The sequence below is a fragment of the Jaculus jaculus genome, chromosome 9, assembly GCF_020740685.1.
Source record: "Jaculus jaculus isolate mJacJac1 chromosome 9, mJacJac1.mat.Y.cur, whole genome shotgun sequence".
NCBI lineage: Eukaryota > Metazoa > Chordata > Mammalia > Rodentia > Dipodidae > Jaculus > Jaculus jaculus.
The window spans coordinates 98922101-98941138 of NC_059110.1; the positions used below are offsets into that span (position 1 = coordinate 98922101).

Below are 19038 nucleotides of genomic sequence, written 5' to 3' on the forward strand. Positions count from 1 at the left end.
TGAACACTACTCTGTCACTTCTTCTCAGCACTATGCTGCCTTTTGGGTCATCCTAGAGGTTATTGCCATCTGAAAAGAAGCTTCTCTAACCAAAAGTGAGAGTAGCATTAATACATGAATATGAACATTAAGTATAGTGCTTACTGGGCAGTTTAGTGAGCATAATATATACATTTAATCAGACAAGAGCAGGCTTTATACCCCTAAGGCTCATGACCTCCCCTGTCATGGGCTTTTGATTAGGTTTTCAGTACCAGGCATGTATTCTCTCCCACTAGAGTGGGCCTCTAGTCCACTCAGAGAGCAGTTGGTTTCCCCAGAGCAGACATGCCACTATTGCACTCATTCAGTCATTTGACCTATCTGGGCAAACTTGAGGCTTCCAGTGTCCACTGTTTTCACTGCTGATGACTTCTGTCTCCCATAGGGCTGCATACAGTGCAGCTTTTGTCCAGTTTTCAGTTAGCTGGTCTATAGGGAAGAGGTTTTCAGCTCAGCCCCAGCTTGATTACTCAGTGACCTTGCTGCCCAGACATGTGAAATCTTCAGCAATAGAGTCTTGCCATCTGTTTCTCATGGGAAATTGAGGGCCTTGGCAATAGCCTGTAATGTTTTGGAGGCAACAGGGACCTCCCTGGCCAACAACTCAAACTTTAATTATTTAAAGTGAACATGATGCAATGTAAAAATATTTATTTCTAGTATAACTTTATGATTGTCATAAAATAAATAATAATGGAGATATATGGAAATATTTCAATTAATTTTTATAATCCTTAGGCAAATTTATTTTCAAAGATTTAAGAATGAGATTTTGGGTGTGTGTGTTTTATATATAGCTTTGGTATGGTGTGTGTGGTATATGCATGTGTGTGCGTGCAGATGTGTGTTTTCTGCATGCATGTAAAGAGGCTAACGAACTTCAGATGTTGTAGTAGACAGCCCCAAAGTCACAGGGATGAACTTCCAAGTCAGGCAGTTATGGAGGAAGGGATATTTATTGAAGATAGAGGGGAAGTTCCATAATGGCAGAAGAAGCTGGCCTGTTTTCACAGATTCAAGCACAGAGAGAGAGAAGAGGTACAAGCCAAGACCCAAAAGCTACACCACACAGCGTACTTGACAACTCCAGGCAAAGCTTAGGAACTTTGTATATCTTTAGACTGGAATTCCTAATTTACCCCCACACCGTAGGGCTGGACCCAAGGATCCACGCACAGTGAGACCTCCTCTAGACAGGTGACTACAGATCTAAATTACCAGAGTGAGACTCTACCTCAAAACAAACAAACAAACAAACAAACAAACAAACAAACAAACAAACAAACAAAAGCCACAGAAAATAGCAGGGCATGGTGCACACACCTTTAATCCCACCATTTGGGAGGCAGAGTTAAGAGGATTGCTGTGAATTCAAGGCTACCTTGAGACTCCATAGTGAATTCCAGGTCATCCTGGGCTAGAGCAAGACCTTACCTCAACAACAACAACAACAAAAAAAAAAAAAAGAAAAAGAAAAAAAAGAAAGAAAGAAAGGAAGAAAAAAAGAAAAAGAAAAAAGAAAAGAAAGAGGGAAAACTACCAGTAATGGTGCATACCTAGAATCCTAGCATTCAGGAGGCTAAGACAGGAATATTATTAATTTGTGCTTAGAGAACACTTTATTTAAAAAAAAAAAAAGCACTAGAGAGATGGCTTAGCAGTTAAGGTACTTTTTTACCTGAGAAGCCTAAGAACCCAGGTTTGATTCCCTAGTACCCACATAAGTCAGATGCACGCATCTGGAGTTCCTTTGCAGTAGTTGGATTGGTGTGCCCAATCTCTCTCTCTCTCTAATAAATAAGTAAAAGTCAAAATAATTTATAAAATAAAATAAAAACCAAACACAAAAGACTTTAACCACAACCAAAAAAGTCTTGATTACCCACATTCTAAAAAGAAACTGGCTCAAAAAAACCAAAAAAATAAATAAAAAATAAAAATAAAAAGAACTGGGCACAGTGGTACAGACCAGAGTCCTGCTACTCCAACTGAGGTAGAGGGATTCTTAAAGCCAGGAGTTATGGCCAGCGTGGGCAACATGGTGTGGTTCTATCTCAACAACACAAAGAAGTTTCTCTAAGTAGAACTATAATCCTGAGATTCAATAATTGTAACCAACTTTTATGTGTCACTAAAGGAGCTATTTAACTCAGGTTGGAGTTCGTTCTTTCTGTAGTGAGTGTCCTAACTGTGAAGTTTGCAAATATTTTGAGTTGGATCCCCAGCACTATGAAACGTATTCATAGTACTAGCTGCTAACATTTATTGACTGTCATTACTATTATCCCTATTATGATATCCTGTATTATCTCTATAATAATACAGTGTAGAAACTGATACCCAAAGAGATTAAGTGTGGGATGTGGGATATTAACGGTGCTTGGTGATTCCTTTTTTTTTTTTTTTTCCATTTGTGTGTGTGTGTATGTATGTGCTATGTGTGGTGTTGTATGTGTGATGTTTGGTGTGCATATGGTGTATGCACCTGTGTGCAGGTGTGTGTGCCCCCTCTGTACATGTCCAGCAGCCAGAGAAGGACATTTGTGTGCTCCTCTGTTTCTCTTGCACCTTGTTTCCTTGAGACAAGATCACTCACTGAACGTGAGGTCAACATCTTTTGGCTAGACTGGTTGACCAGAGAGCCTCAGCAATGCCCCTGCCTCTGCTCCCACCACTAGCACTGAGACAACAGGAATGTGTCAGTGACAGGGATTAAGTTTAGGTCCTCATGCTTGTGCAGTATTCTTACCCATTTGCCATCTTTCCAGCCTTTTTGTTATATTTTTTTTATGTTTTTTAATTATTATGGATTTCTTTTGAAGTAGAGTCACCTCTAGTCCAGGCTGACCTAGAATTCACTGCGTCTCAGGGTGTCCTCGAATTCATGGTGATCTTCCTGCCTCTGCCTCCTGAGTGCTGGGATTAAAGGTATGCACCACTATGCCCAGCTGCGAACTCATGGGGATGCTTCTATCTCTGCTTCCCAGGTGCTGGAATTAAAGGCAGCTTCATTAAATTTTTTTTTTTAATTTATTTGAGAGAGGGAAAGAGGCAGACAGAGAGAATGGGTGCATCAGGGCCTCTAGCCACTGCAAACAAACTTCAGATGCATGTGCTACTTTATGCATCTGGCTTATGTGGATTCTAGGGAATTGAACCTGGGTCCCTTAGTTTTTCAGGAAAGTGCTTTAACCACGAAGCCATCTCTCCAACTCTTTACTTTTTCTTTCTTTCTTTCTTTTTTTTTTTTTTCCCTCAAGGTAGGGTCTCACTCTAGCTCAGGGCTGACCTGGAATTCACTATGTCTCAGGGTGGTCTTGAACTCATGGCAATCCTCCTAGCTCTGCCTCCCAAGTGCTGGGACTAAGGGTGTGTGCCACCACGCCCGGCTTTTTTCTTCTTTTTTTGTAAATTTATGTGCAAGCAGAGAGGATGGGCTGAAAGAGAATGAGAATGGGTTTAGTGCTGTTGCAGACTTCATACACATGCACTACTTTGTGCATCTGGCTTTATGAGGGCACTGAGGAATTACCCAGGTCATCAGGCTTTTGCAAGCAAGTACCTTTAACTGCTAAGCCATCTCTCCTATCTTCTTTGCATGTATTTCGACCAGAATTATTGTTATTTTTTAAATATTTTATTTATTTAGTTAGTTGAGAGAGAGGAAGAAAGAGGCAGATAGAGAGAAAGAGAGAATGGGCACGCCAAGGCCTGCAGCCACTGCAAACGAACTACAGACACATGCATTCCCTTGTGTAACTGGCTTATGTGGATCCTGGGGAATCGAACTAGAGTCCTTAGGCTTCTCAGGCAAACGCCTTAACCACTAAGCCATTTCCCCGGCCCTGCGTTGCTGTTTTCAATAAAATGAAATTATTTTTAGTAAGAAAAAATGTTTGATTAGAAAGGTAACAAAATGCTTAGGCTCTAAAGATCTCATTTATAAAAATGAATATGACGGGGCTGGAGAGCTGGCTGAGTGGTTAAGCACTTACCTATGAAGCCTAAGGACCCCGGTTCGAGGCTCAATCCCCCAGGACCCACGTAAGCCAGATGCACAAGGGGGCGCATGTGTCCGAAGTTTGTTTGCAGTGGCTGGAGGCCCTGGCGTGCCCATTCTCTCTCTCTCTCTGCCTGCCTCTCTCTCTGTCACTCTCAAATAAATAAAAATGAATATGACCCTTTTAAAGTTAATTTATTCAGGCATTGGTACATAGCTCTGTAATCCCAGCACTCAGAAGGCAAAGAAAGAAGGATCACCATGGAGTACAGGACTATGAATAAGAACCTGTCTCAAAACACCATAAATAAGTAGATAAATCAACTATCCTATGGCCATGTTATTTTTAACAAGTAGCAACACCTAATTGAACTAAATACGTTTTTAAACATAGGAAGGAGGCTCTCTGGGGTGCTTTCCATGTTGAAAGAGTGCAGCACTTTGAGTGCTCAGACTTTGATGGGTTGTCTGTGTTTGCATTTGTTCCAGCCGTGCTGCAATGCTGCTCTCCTTCCACCCACATGGACGCCCTAAGTAGCTGCGTCACTCCTACTGCCTCCTCCTATGCACACTGTAACTACTTCCAGGTAAGACTCTGCGACGTGCCATGCTTGGAAGTACTATTGACCTTGCACATTTTCTTCTCTTTTTCTTTTTTTCAGATATTTTATTTATGTATTTGAGAGAGCGAGAACACGAACCAGGGCCTTTTGTTACTGCAGATGAACTCGAAACACATGTGCCACTTTGTGTGTCTGGCTTTATGTGGGTACTGGGGAATTGAATCCAGGCCAGCAGGTTTTGCAAGCAACTGCCTTTAACTGCTGAGCCACTTCCCCAACCCCAGACCTTGCACATTTTCAAAGTGTAATTTTATATTAATGAGTAGCCAGAGGCAAACTGGAATTGTGGGGTCAGTTTTCTCAATAAAACAGAGCTGATATGAATGTCTTGAGTATTGTTTTTTTGTTTCTTTCTTTTGGTTTGGTTTTTGGTTTTTTGAAGTAGGATCTCACTCTAGCTCAGGCTGACCTGGAAATCACTCTGTTGTCTCAGAGTGGCCAACTTACGGCGACCCTCCTACCTCTGCCTCCTGAGTGCTGGGACTAAAGATGTGCACCACCTTGCCTGGCTCTGAGTATTGTTCTCGGTTAACACTGTCCAGTATAGGAGCCACTTGCTTTCTTGTTGTTGTGTTGTGGTGTTTTTTTTGTTTGTTTGTTGGGTTTTTTTTTTTTTTTTTTTTGAGACAAAAGCTTGCTGTATTGGCAAGACTGGCCTTGAACTCAGGAATCTCATGTCTTAATCTCTTGAGTGCTGGGACCAACGTGTACAATATTAAGCCTGGCTCACATATGGCCTTTTAAATTTAAATTTTTTTTCCTGGGGATGTAGCTCAGTGGTAGAATACTATCTGTCATGCATCCGACCCTGGGTTCAACTTTCATCATTGAAAAACTTATTTAAAATTAAATGAAATTTTAAAACTCATTCCTTAGTCATACTAGTCAGATTTCAAGTGCTTGATAGTCTCATATGCTTGGTAACTATCCAACTCTGCAGCAGAGAAATAGAATATTTGCATTATTTGTTCTAGACTTTTCCATAGTAAGATGAATACCAGATAATATCAAACTATATTAAATGAGAAATTTTGCCTGGTGTGGTGGCAAATACCTCTAATCCCAGCACTCGAGAGGCAGAGGTAGGAGGATTTCTGTGAGTTCAAGGCCAACCTGAGACTCCATAGTGAATTTCATGTCAGCCTGAGCTAGAGTGAAACCCTACCTTGACAAACAAAACAAAAAAAAAAAAGAGAGAGAGAGAGAAATTTAAGTGGTAACCCCTTCAGCCTTATTATGTATGCTATAAACACTGTAATTCAAATATTGTGTCATTATTTCTTATGAAATAACTGCTGTGATTAGGTGCTTTTGATTATTATTTCTAGAATAATAAATTCCATGCTTTGTATTGTTATGCTATAACTGTTAGATAGGAATCATGTGTTTGCCTGGATAATCATATAGCTAAGGCAGCTTTAGTTCTAAAAGAATTTTGTGTGTTTGTGTGTGTTGGTTTGAATATAAGATGTACCCCCCCCCCACGTGTTTGAGATTAAGCCTCATATCTCCAGCTGGGAGAATTTTGGGGAGGTGGAGCCTTAATGGAGGAGGCATGTCACTGGAGCAAGCCTGGGATTTTATAGCCCAGCTCCACTGAATACAGCTAGCTCAGTCTTGCTGCTTCTTCCCAGCTGATGTGACAAGATCTAATGTCCTGTTGTCTGTTCTTGACATGCTTTCCCCACCATGGAAACTTCCCCTCGAGACTGTAAGCCAAAACAAACCCTTTCCTTCCATGTGCTGCTTTGGTCAGGTGTTTTGTTCCAGCAACAAGAAGGTAACTGCAACAGAAAATTGGTACACAGAAGTGGAACCAGTACTAGGGAGATGGCTCAGTAGTTTAAGGGCTCTTGCTTGCAAAGCCTACCAGCCCAGGTTCAATTCCATAGCCATCTACTTAAAGCCAGAAAGGCATTTGTTTGCAGTGGCACAAACCATACATACTCTGGCACACCCCTATACACATATATCCAAATAAATAAGTAAATAAATAAAACTTTAAAAAGTAAGTGGGGATGTTGGTACAATGAACCTGACCATGTGGAGGGAGGAGTGGGAAAGAGAAAGAAAAAAGGGAGAGAGAGAGAGAGAGGAAAAGAAAAGAGAAGAGAAGAGAAGAAAGAGGGCTGGAGAAATGGCTTAGCAGTTGAGGCACTTGCCTACAAAGCCAAACGACCCAGGTTCGATTCCCAGGACCCACATAAGTCAGATGCACAAGGTGGCACATGCATCTAGAGATCGTCTGTAGCAATTAAAGGCCCTGGCACACCAAATTTCCCTCTCTTTCTCTGTCTCTCAAGTAAATAGACTGTTTATTTATTTATTCTTTAGAGAGAGAGAGGAAGAGGGAGAGAGAGAGAATTGACAGGGGCCTCAGCCATTACAATTGGATGCCAGATGCCTGCGCCACCTAGTGGGCACGTGTGGCTTAGCACTTGCCTCACCCTGCGTCTGGTTGGGATCTGTAGAGTAGAACATGGGTCCTTAGGCTCACAGGCAAATGCCTTAACCACTAAGCCATCTCTCCAGCCCAATAAAAGTTTTTAAAAAATGAAAGAAAGGAAGGAAGAAAAAAAAGATAGGAGTTTTTTGTGAAAAGTAAATGTCTGTAGAGCACTTTGGATGTGTTTGCACACAGTTAAGTACTCAGTAGATGATCGGGCGGGATGGCGCACACCTTTAATCCCAGCACTCGGGAGGCAGAAGTAGGAGATCACCATGAGTTTAAGGTCACCCTGAGACTACACAGTGAATTCCAGGTCAGCCTGGGCTATAGCAAAACCCTACCTTGAAAAACCAAACAAACAAACAAAAAGAACACAGTAGAGGGTGTTATTCACTCCAATTTGAATTTATACTACTTGAATTTATGAAACTTTTCTTCTAAAGCTCTGACATAATCTCTGAATGTTTTTGACAACATAATTCACCTTTTTTGTTGTTGTTTTGTTTTTGTTTTGTTAGAGGTAGGGTCTCACTCTAGCCCCAGGCTGACCTGGAATCCACAATGTAATCTCAGGGTGCCCTTGAACTCATGGTGATCCTCCTACGTCGACCTCTCAAGTGCTCGGATTAAAGGCATCTGGTTCATCATTTATTTTATTTAATCATTGCTCTTGTGCATTTAATGTTTATAATGTGAGATAATAAAGCATATATTGAATGTCTACTTTGTATAAAACACTGTTTATAAGAAATAACCTATCTTTTCAATGCATATGTGTTTGCATGTACATGTGTGTTTGAATGTTCATATGTGTGCAGGTACACATGCATGTGTGTGCACCTGGGTGTGGAGGCCACAGGGCACCCTTGGGTGTCACCCTCAGGAACACCATCCACTTCCTTTGAGACAAGGTCTAGAGCTTACCAGTTAGGCTACACTAGCTGACCAGTGAGCCCCAGGAATCCTCCTGTCTCTGCCTTCCAAACACTAGGATTACATGTACATGCCATCCTGTCTGGCATTTTTGTGAATACTGGGTATCAAACTCGGGTCCTGATGTTTGTGACACAAGCACTTTACAAGTTGAGAAGTTGAGCTATCCTTCTACTCCCCTTTTTGAGATAGGGTCTCAGTATATACTCCTGGATGTCTTGGTACTCACTACCTGTCCTCAAACCTATAACACTCCTCCTACCTTGGCCTCCTGAGAACTGTGATTACAGACATGTGTTCACTATGTCTGGCAAGAATCTCTCTCTTTTGCATGTGTATGTTTGTGTGATTTGCATGCTTATGTACATATGTGTTTCTATGTGTGTGGGCACACATGGGTGTGTTCACATGTGCATAGAGGCCAGGGGTCACCATTAAGTGCCTTCTTCAGTCACTTACCACTTTATTTATTTTTTTGGGGGGGGAGGTTTGAGGTTCGGTCTCACTTTAAACCAGGCTGACCTGGAATTCACTATGTAGTATCAGGTTGGCCTTAAACTTACAGCGATCTTCCTACCTCTGTCTCCCAAGTGCTGGGATTAAAGGTGTGCACCACCACGTCTGCCTCACCACTTTATTTTTTGAGACAATCTCACTGATCTGGCTAGACTAGCTGGCTAGCAAGCCCTAGGGATCCTCCTTTCTCTGCCTCCTCAGCACTAGGATTATAGGTTTGTACTTCCATTGCCCAGTTTTTATATGGATGCTGGAATCTGACAGATTAAGCCGTCTTCTCCACCCTTAAGAATATTTAAAGCATAAAAGTTGGGCTGGAGAGATTGCTCAGCAGTTAAGGTTCTTGCCTGCAGAGCCTAACAACCTGGATTTGATTCCCCACAGCCCATGTAAAGCCTGATGTTCATAATGACACATGCATCTGGAGTTCATTTGCAGTGGCTGGAAGCCCTGGTACAGCCTCTGTTTCTCCTCTCTCTCTCTCTCCTTGCACATAAATAAATTAAAATATTTTAAAAATATTTTTATTTATTTATTTGAGAGGGAGAAGAGCTAGAGGAGCTGAATCAGCACACTCTAGGTTCAAGCAAGAGAAACCATCTCAATAAATAAGGTGGAACATGATCAGAGAAGATACCTGATACCATCCTCTGGCCTGCACACATGTACCAGCACACGTGCACACACACACACACACTTGTCCACACATGCAAACACATACATATACACACATATGCACATTCACATGCAAAAAAGACAAATCTAAAGGCAACAACTACTCTAGTCTTTTTCTTTAATGTTAAAAATAATCTTGGAACCAAAGGGCATATGATAGTCCATCCATTTTTCCCCAGGTCATTTAGAACAGAGTATCAGTACTACCCCCTGAGTCTTTATAAAGATTGGTGGACTTGTGAGCATCCTGTGTTTAGAATTTCCTTACTGCGTTCCTTAAACAGTAAAGGTGATGTTTTTGTCTGTTAGCCTTTGTGGAAGAATTTGGTATATAGCTATTTTGTCAGAGAACAGATATTTGTGTACTATACCTTTAAAAAAAAGATTTTGTTTTTATTTATTTATTTGAGACAGAGAGAGGATTGGGGGAGAGAGAGACAATGGTTACGCCAGGGCCTCTAGCCATTGCAAACGAACTCCATATGCATGTGCTACCATGTGCATCTGGCTTATGTGGGTCCTGGGGAATCGAACCTGGGTCCTTAGGCTTCATAGACAAGTGCCTTAACTACTAAGTCATCTTTCCAGCTCCCTGTACTATAGCTTTGCAAAAATATGTTTATTTATTTATTTATGTGCACACACACGTGTGTGTGTATGTGTGTGTGTGTGTGTGTGTGTGTTCAAGGTATTTTACTACTTGGTACAAATGAATACTAGACACTTGCACCACTTTTTTTGTGTCTGGCTTTAGATGGATGCTGGGAAATTGAACCCAGAACACAGACTTTGCAAGCAAGTGCCTTTAATTGCTGAGCTATCTCCCTAGCCCCTACTATAGCTTTTTGATTTTGTATGCTTTAATCCCGAGACTTTGTTGTCCATTCTGGTATTAAACTTAACATAGTGGCTAATGTGCAGTAGATACTAAGTAAATGTTAACAGCATGTTTAAAGCTACCACTGCTGAAAGCAAATTAACCTTCAGGTTTTCTTAGCTTTATTATATGTTTAGGATTCGTGAGCCTAAGTGTTATTGCTTTCCTCTTTAATTTTATACTTGATTTTCTATCCAAACAGTCCTATTTTCTCTTTCCCCAGAATCCTCCAATGCAATCTTCCTATCCAGTTGAATTTCTGCCTCCTAATTGGCCTTGCAGTACTACTGATGAAAATAAAAAGACAGAAGTAAACCTAGAGGCTGTCTTTCAAATAGTAGATGAGTTGCATTCCTCCCCTAAATTGGAAATGGTAAAGGTGGAGCCTGTTGAGACTCAGTGTCCATCATCTCAGTCTAACAGAGGCCAACATGTCTTACCTAATTCAAACAACAGCAGTACATCTTCCACAAGTCAGGCCAGCCAGCTGGAGCCACTGACTCCTGTAGGCTCCGATATTACCTCTTTTGTGGTTGGAACAGAACAAGCAATTACCTGCTCTCTACCACAGTCACCTGAGTACATCTATACCATCCACACAGCTCAACCTTTGGAAAATAGCACAGTGCAGGAATCTGCAGCCATCCAACAAACTCACGTCAAGCTGAAGGACCAGCTAAACCACAGTCTATCTCCGTCTCCAGTAGTGTTTGTGCAGGAAGGGCTACCGTTCAGCACGGAACAGGTAAGGGAAACAAGTATCCTAACTAAGCTCAAAGCTCCCAGTGCTTTTGAAAGACTTCTGGAGAAGAGTTTATGTAGATCTTAGTTGAATTTAGTGTCAGTTCATTCTCCAGGGCCCACAGAAGCCAGAGTCACAAGATGCACAAGTTGAGTTCGTTTGCAGTGGCTTGAGGCCCTGGCATGCCTATATGCTCTATCTGCCTCTCTGTATCTTGAATAAATAAATAAATAAATAAATAGGTAGGTAGGTAGGTAGGTAGATAGATAGATAGATAGATAGATAGATAGATAGATAGATAGATATTTTTAGTGTGCTGTGGTGGTGCACTTCATTAATCCCAGCACTCTGAAAGTAGAGGTAGGAAGATTGCTGTGAATTCAAGGCCAGCCTGCGACTACATAGTGAATTCCAGGTCAGCCTGGGCTAGAGTGAGACCCTACCTCAAAAAACAAAACAAACAAAAACATCCAAACTAACCCAGTATTTGAAAGGCTGAGCCAGGAAGATTGCCCCAAGTTCAAGGTCAGTCTGGACTACAGTGTGATAGATACTTTTTTTTTTTTTTTTTTTTTTTTTTGAGGTAGGGTCTCACTCTGGTCCAGGCTGACCTGGAATTAACTCTGTCATCTCAGGGTGGCCTTGCACTCATGGCAATCCTCTTACCTCTGCCTCCTGAGTGCTGGGATTAAAGGCGTGCACCACCATGCCTGGCTTTTTTCTCTTTTTGATATTCTATCTCAAAAAGAGAAAAAAGCCAGGCATGGTGGTGCACGCCTTTAATCCCAGCACTCTGGAGGCAGAGGTAAAAGGATTGCTATGAGTTTGAGGCCAGCCTGACACTACAGAGTGAATTCCAGGTCAGCCTGGGCTAGAGTGAAACCCTATCTTAAAAAGAGAGAGAGAAAAAAAAAAAGGAGGGGGCCTGGAGAGCTGGCTTAGTGGTTAAGGCACATGCTTTCGCAAGCCTAAGGACCCAGGTTGGATTCTCCAGGTCCCATGTAAGCCAGATACACATGATGGCACATGCGTCTGAAGTTCCCTTGCAGTGGCTAGAAGCCCTGGCACACCCATTCTCTCTCTCTCTCTCTCTACCCCTCTCTAATAAATAAATAAAAATCTTTTTTAAAAATTAAAAGATATATCCCAGCATAGTGCAGCACACCTTTAATCCTAGTACTCAGGAGGCTGGGGTAGGAGGATCACCATGATTTTGAGGTCAGCCTGGGCTACAGAGTGAGTTCCAGGTCAGCCTGTGCTAGAGAGTGACCTGCCTAAAAAAAAAAACAATATCAACAACAATAAAAAAAAGCATATCCCAATCAAGGTGATTGTATGTGTTAATTTTTAATGTTTTAATATTATTTGGGGAGGTTATGTTTTAATTTATTTATTAGGGAGAGAATGGGCGTGCCAAGGTCTCTGGATACTGCAAATGAACTCCAGATGCATGTGCCACCTAGTTCATCTGGCTTATGAGGGTTCTGGAGAGTCAAACCTGGGTTCTTAGGCTTCACAGGCAAGCACCTTAACTGCTAATCCATCTCTCCAGCCTTTATGTGTTAATCTTTTAAAATATTTTTATTTATTAACTTACTTGCAAGCAGAGAGAAAAAGATAGAGAGAATGGATGTGCCAGGGCCTCCAGCCACTACAAATGAACTCCAGGTACATGTTCCCCCAGTGCATTTGGCTTTATGTGGGTACTGGGGAATGAAATCAGGGTCATTAGGCTTTGCAGGCAAGTACCTTAACTGCTGAGCCATCTCTCCAGCCCATGGGTTACTTTTTTGTTTTGTTTGTTTTGAGGCAGGTAGGCTGGCCTCACACTCCAACTGTAATGGTGTTACAGGTGGGCACTACTCATCACCCCTGTCTAGCTTTTTAACCACTGAACCAGCATCTTGTTTTGCATTCTAAAGCTAGGGTCTTGTTATGTAGCCTAGGATGGCCTTCAATTTATTATGAAGCTCAGGCTAGCCTCAAAATTCCTGCCTCTGTATTCCCAGTGGTAGGATTACAGGCATGTACCAACATACTTTCTTGAATTAACTGTTGTGTTCAATTTTAACATCCTTAATAGGATTGAAAATCTTCTCATTGTTAGAGACTCACAAGATAACTTTTAGCTTTTTTAAAAAGGTCTAATTTGATCTAATCTCCAGCTCTCTTAAGGTTTTGTCTTTCTTGCCTTTTTTGGGGGGAGGGTGGTACTACTGATTGGAAATGGAACATGGAGCTTCACACATTAGGTAATACCTCCAGTCTAAATGTTTTAGATTATTATGAACTCAACATCCTTTTTATCTTTTTTAATGTCCTTTTGAGTCAATTGAAATGTGTTAAAACAACAATGTAATTTCAACAAGAAAGTCCATTCTTTTAAATATGCCTTTGGAAAGAAAATAGAATTTTTCCTTATATCTTCATAGCCACATATGGAATATTGGTTTTCATCTTAGAATTGCACACAGAGTTACTGCTTCTTCAATATGTTTGAAATATGTCATAGCTCTTGAAAACTGTTTTTAACTTCTAGCTTTATTATAACAACACACTTTTGTTCTAAATAAATTTGTAGAGTATAATTAAGTTGGTTACCTTGGTAAAGGGTTTTTTGTTTGTTTGCTTGTTTTTATTTATTTATTTATTTATATTTTTTTTCAATATTTCAAGGAAGGGTTACACTCTAGTCCAGGCTGACCTGGAATTCACTATGTAGTCTCAGGGTGGCCTTGAACTCACAGTAATCTTCCCACCTCTGCATCCTGAGTGCTGGGATTAAAGGCGTGTGCCACCATGGCAGTAGAGGGTTTTAACCTTCCAAAGAAAATTTAGAAACCAAAGAAAGAACATGTTATGAACCAAACAAATCCAGATTTATTTATTTATTTATTATTTTTGGTCTCTTGTTTTCAAGGTAGAGTCTCCCTATAGCCCAGGATGAATTGGATCTACTCACTGTCTAGCTCCAGGCTGGCCTCAAACTCATGGTGATCCTGCTACCTCTGCCTCCTGAGTGTTAGGATTAAAGGTTTGTGCCACCATGCCCAACTTAAATACAGATTTTTATTTATTTTAATTTTTTTTTTTCAGTTTTGGTTTTTCAAGGTTGGGTCTCAGTCTAGCCCAAGCTGTCCTGGAACTTACTGTGTAGTCTCAGAGTGGCCTCAAATTCATGGTGATCCTTCTACCTCTGCCTCCTGAGTGCTGGGAGTAAAGGTGTGCATCACCATTTCGGGCTAATTTTTTATATTTTATTTATTTATTTACTTGAGAGAGAAAAAGAGAGAATGGGCACACCAGGGCTTCTAACCACTGCAAACAAACTCCAGATGCATGCGCCCCTTTGTGAATCTGGCTTATGTGGGTCCTGGAGAGTCGAACTGGGATCTATTGGCTTTGCAGGCAAACACCTTAACCGCTAAGCCACCTCTCCTGCCCCAAATACAGATTTTAAAGTTTTCATTTATTTATTTGAGAGCAACAGACAGAGAGAGAAAGAGGGAGAGAGAGAGAGAATGGGCATTCTAGGGCTTCCAGCTACTGCAAACAAACTCCAGATGCATGCAGTACCTTGTGTATCTGGCTTATATCGGTCCTGGGGAATCAAGTCTTGAACTGGGGTCCTTAGGCTTCATAGGCAAGCGCTTAACTACTAAGCCATCTCTCCAGCCCCCCCAAATACAGATTTTTATTAGGAATGAAACTTATGCTTTTTTGACAGCCTCATTAAGACAGAATACAAAATTAGTAAAATAAAGTGTTTATGCCTGATTGACTCCATCCAATAGGATTATGACTGTCCTAATATCACCCAAGTGGAAAAAGACAGTGATCTTAGCCATGGTGCTTAAAGTGTCTTACTATTGTAAGTTAAAAACTCATTAAGCTTCATGGTAAACTCTTCTTTGGTCATAAGTAAATGTTTTCACTCCATAGACATTTTAGTGCTTTGAGTATGGTAAAATGTTTATCTTACTACTGAACATTTACATAAGTCAACAAAGTCAAGGGTACTATTTAAGAATGGAAAACATGTTTGTTAAATTATGTTCCTGGAATAGAACTCTTCTGATAACTATATTAACTTTTAGTTGATACTTGGGGTGTATCTCAGAATAATAAGTGGGTTTAATTTTTTAGGTGGATTCCAGTATAAAATGCCAGCCCAATCCACCTGAGAATATCTTGCCTTCAGAACAGATGGGATTCCTTATATCAGAAATGGGGTCTACTAGCAAGCCTAGTAAAGACACGAGTTTATCCACTCCAGCCAGATACAGAGAGCGAAGAAGCAACTCACAAGGAAAGTCCCCTGGTAAGGATTATGTGGTGGTGGTGGTAGGAGAGAGAGAGAGAGAAAGAGAGAGAGAGAGAGAGAGTGTGTGTGTGTGTGTGTGTAGTATGCACGTGTATGTGCAGACACATGTGCACAGGGAGGTCAGAGGAGAATATCAGGGGTCCTCCTCTATTGCTCTCCTGACTTCCTTCCTTGAGACAGTCTCACTGAATCTGATATTTCCATTTTTTGGTAAAACTGGCTGATCATTGAGCCCCAGAGATTCTCTTATCTCCTACCCAGCTTAGCACCAGAGTCACAAGCATGTGTGACTCTGCCTGGCTTTGTACAGGAATGTGGGGCTCAAACTCAGGTCCTCATGCTTGCACGGCAAGTGCTCTTACCCATTGAGCCATCTCCTCAGACCCAGATTACATAGTTTTATGCTATCGGATTTGGAGCCTCAAATGCTAGAAATGGAACTACAGTATAGAATTCTTATATGAATGACATTTTATGAGTCTTAATTGATTATTCATAATTATGTCTATCATTGTGGTGGTTTGATTCAGGTGTCCCCCATAAACTTTGGTGTTCTGAATGCTAGGTTTCTAGCTGATGGATATTTGGGAATTAATGCCTCCTGGAGGGGGGGTTATTGTTAGGGGCAAGCTTATGGTAATATAGCCAGCATTTGGCACTCTCCTGTTGTTATTGTCCACCTGATGCTGGACAGGAGGTGATGTCCATCCTTTGCTCATGCCATAGTTTTCCCTTGTCATCATGGAGCTTCCCCTCGCGTCTGTAAGCCAAAATAAACCTCTTTTTTTCCCACATGCTGCTCTTGGTCAGGTGATTTCTGCCACAATGCAAACCTAAATGCAACAATCATATTACTTTCTTACATAACTATGTGTGTTTGTGTGGTTCATGCCAGTCTTTAGCTGCTGCAAGCAAACAACAGATGCTCACACCACTTTTTGCATCTGGCTTTACATGGGTGCTGAGGAATTAAACCCTGGCTGAAATGTTTTGCAATCAAGTACTTTTAACCACTGAACCATTGCCCAGCGCCTGTAATTTCTTAGTTATATAATTTCTTTGTAATATATGTAATGGTCACTTTCTTAGGTTAACTTGGAGAAAATAGGATGAAGAGTGATTTAATAGTTGTCTTTAAATGCCAATGATGGTGATTATAGATATACTCATTCTTTTCCTAACAAAAAATAGGACAAGAAGCCGGGCGTGGTGGTGCACGCCTTTAATCCCAGCACTCGGGAGGCAGAGGTAGGAGGATCGTCATGAGTTCTGAGAGTACAGAGTGAATTCCAGGTCAGCCTAGGCTAGAGCGAGACCCTACCTCCAAAACAAAATAAATAAATAAAAATAAAAATAGGACAAGAAGGGTATGCACTTAAGTTGATGCAAGAAAATCTGATAGATATCAAAAATTGTACTCTGAGCACATTACAAACATCCTGTAGAGCATGGTTATGTCAGCGGTGAGTATGCACATGTGATTTCTAGGATTCTAGAATAAGTGTTGGGGCACATACATTTGGTTCTTCCTTTTTTAAGAAAATATTTTGAGCAGGAGAGATGGCTTAGTGTTTAAGACACTTGCATGGAAAGCCTAAGAACTCATGTTTGAATCTCTGGGTCCCACATAAACCAGACACTCAGTGATGCAAACACGCAGTGTTGCACATGTGCCCAAGAGGGCACATATGTCTGAAGTTCATTTTCAGTAGCTGAAGGGCCTGGCATACCCATTCTCTCTCTCTCTCTCTCTCTTTCTCTCTCTCTCTCTCTCTCTCTCTCTCTTTCTCAAAAAATTTATTTAGAATGGAGTTTCAAAGGGGAAAGTGGGGGAAGGGAGGGTATTACCATGGGGTGTTTTTTATAATCATGGAAGTTGTTAATAAAAATTTGGAAGAAAAAAAATAAAATTAAATTAATAAGTAACAAAGGTTTAAAAATTTATTTATTTATTTATTTAAGAGAGAGCAAGAAAGGGAGAGAATTGGTATGCCATGGCCTGCAGCTGCTGCAAATGAACTCCAGACACACGTGCCACCTCATGCATCTGGCTTATGTGGATCCTGGGGAATAGAACTTGGATCTTTTGGCTTGGCAGGCAAGCACCTTAACCACTAGGCCATCTCTCCATCTCAGGTTCTTTCTTTTGAGATGGGATCATCCTATGTTGTCCAGGCTGGCATTGAACTTCTGGGCTTAAGTGATTCTTTTGCATCAGCCTTACTAGTACCTGGGACTATAGGTACATGGCTACAGTCCAACTTTGTTTCTACTGTTTGTAGGGAATTAGATATGACTATATGCCATATCTAATATAATGTTTCTTTGTAAATATTATTATTTATTTATTTGCAAATAAAGAGAGATAGAAGAGAGGCAGAGAGAGAATGGATGTGCCAAGCTTCTAACTACTACAAACAAACTCCAGATGCATGCACTACTTTGTGCATCTGGCTTACTTGGGTAATGGAAAATTGAACCTGGATCAGGTCATTAGGCTTTTCAGACAAGCATCTTAACTACTGAACCATCTCTCCAGCCCATTTTTTTGAGACTGGGTCTCGGTATGTAGCCCAGGCTGACCTTGAACTCAATACCTTCCTGCCTCTCAAATTAATGGGATTGTATATGTGTACTGCCGTAGCTTGTTTACATGGCAATTGTAATATTCTTTTTCTTTTATTTACTAAAATACTTTTATTTATTTATTTTCAATCAGATAGATAGAGAGAGAGAGAGCTAGAGTTAGAATATGAATGTGCCAGAGCCTCTTGCACTGCAAACTCCAGACACATGCACTACTTCATGCATCTGGCCTTATGTGGGTACTGGGGAATTAAATCTGGGTTGTTGGGCTTTCCAGAATGATAATTAAGCTCCTTTAACTGCTGAACCATCCCTCTAACCTGCACAGTCACTTTTAGTTGAGTATGGTTTTCAATCCATAATCATAGACTTAAGATTTCTATAGAAGTTTAGAAGAGAGAAGGGCAGGGACTAATATTTACTATGTACCTATTCTTATGCCATACAACAAACTTGATGGATATATTACATTTTTTGAAATATCTGGACACTGGGCTGGAGAGACTGCTCAGTGGATAGAGCACTTGATGAACAAGCATGCGTACCTGAGTTCAGATCCACAGACTCCACATATAAGTTGGAAGCTGTGAAGATCTTCTGTAATCCCAGCACACCTACTGCAAGATGGGAGGCAGAGACAAGAGAACTTCCTGGAACCTCTTGGCCCAGCTAGCCTGGTGAGTTGAGCAATGAACAATGAACAATGAACAAGGTGAGACCCTACCTCAAAGGAAGTGGAAGGCGAGTTCCAACTCTGAAAGTTGTTCCCTGACCTTAACACATGCACTGTGGCGTGCACATACCCACATTCATTCACACACATGAACACACACAAATCAGAAAACTTTAATATGGGGCTGGAGAGATGGCTTAGCAGTTAAGGCACTTGCCTGCCAAGCCAAAGGTGCCAGGTTCGATTCCTCAGGACCAACCTAAGCCAGATGCACAAGGTGACGCATGTGCCTGGAGGCCCTGGCCCACCCATTCTCTCTCTCAATAAAATAACTAAAGTTTTTTTTTAAAAAAAGATAACTAGGGGCCTGCAGAGATGGCTTAGCAGTTAAGGCATTTATCTGCAAAGCCAAAGGATCCTGGTTCAACTCTCCAGGACCCACGTAAGCCAGATGCACAAGGGGGCGCATGCATCTGGAGCGTTTGCAGTGGCTGGAGGCCCTGGCACAATCATTCTCCCTCCCTCCCTCCCTCCATCCCTCTCCCCCCTCCGCCTCTTTCTCTCAAATAAATAAAAATAAAATACTTTTTTCAAAAAA

General features: G+C 41.2%; 1 protein-coding gene across 1 annotated transcript in view; it reads left to right on the plus strand.

Annotated features, from left to right (window-relative positions):
• Hsf5 (heat shock transcription factor 5) overlaps window positions 1–19038 on the plus strand; it is a 60868-nt gene that overhangs the window by 17137 nt on the left and 24693 nt on the right. The window contains exons 4-6 of the mRNA XM_045159103.1: window positions 4532–4629; window positions 10339–10860; window positions 15004–15178. Of these exons, the coding sequence (XP_045015038.1) occupies window positions 4532–4629; window positions 10339–10860; window positions 15004–15178 (795 nt within the window). The remainder of the gene's footprint in view (window positions 1–4531; window positions 4630–10338; window positions 10861–15003; window positions 15179–19038) is intronic.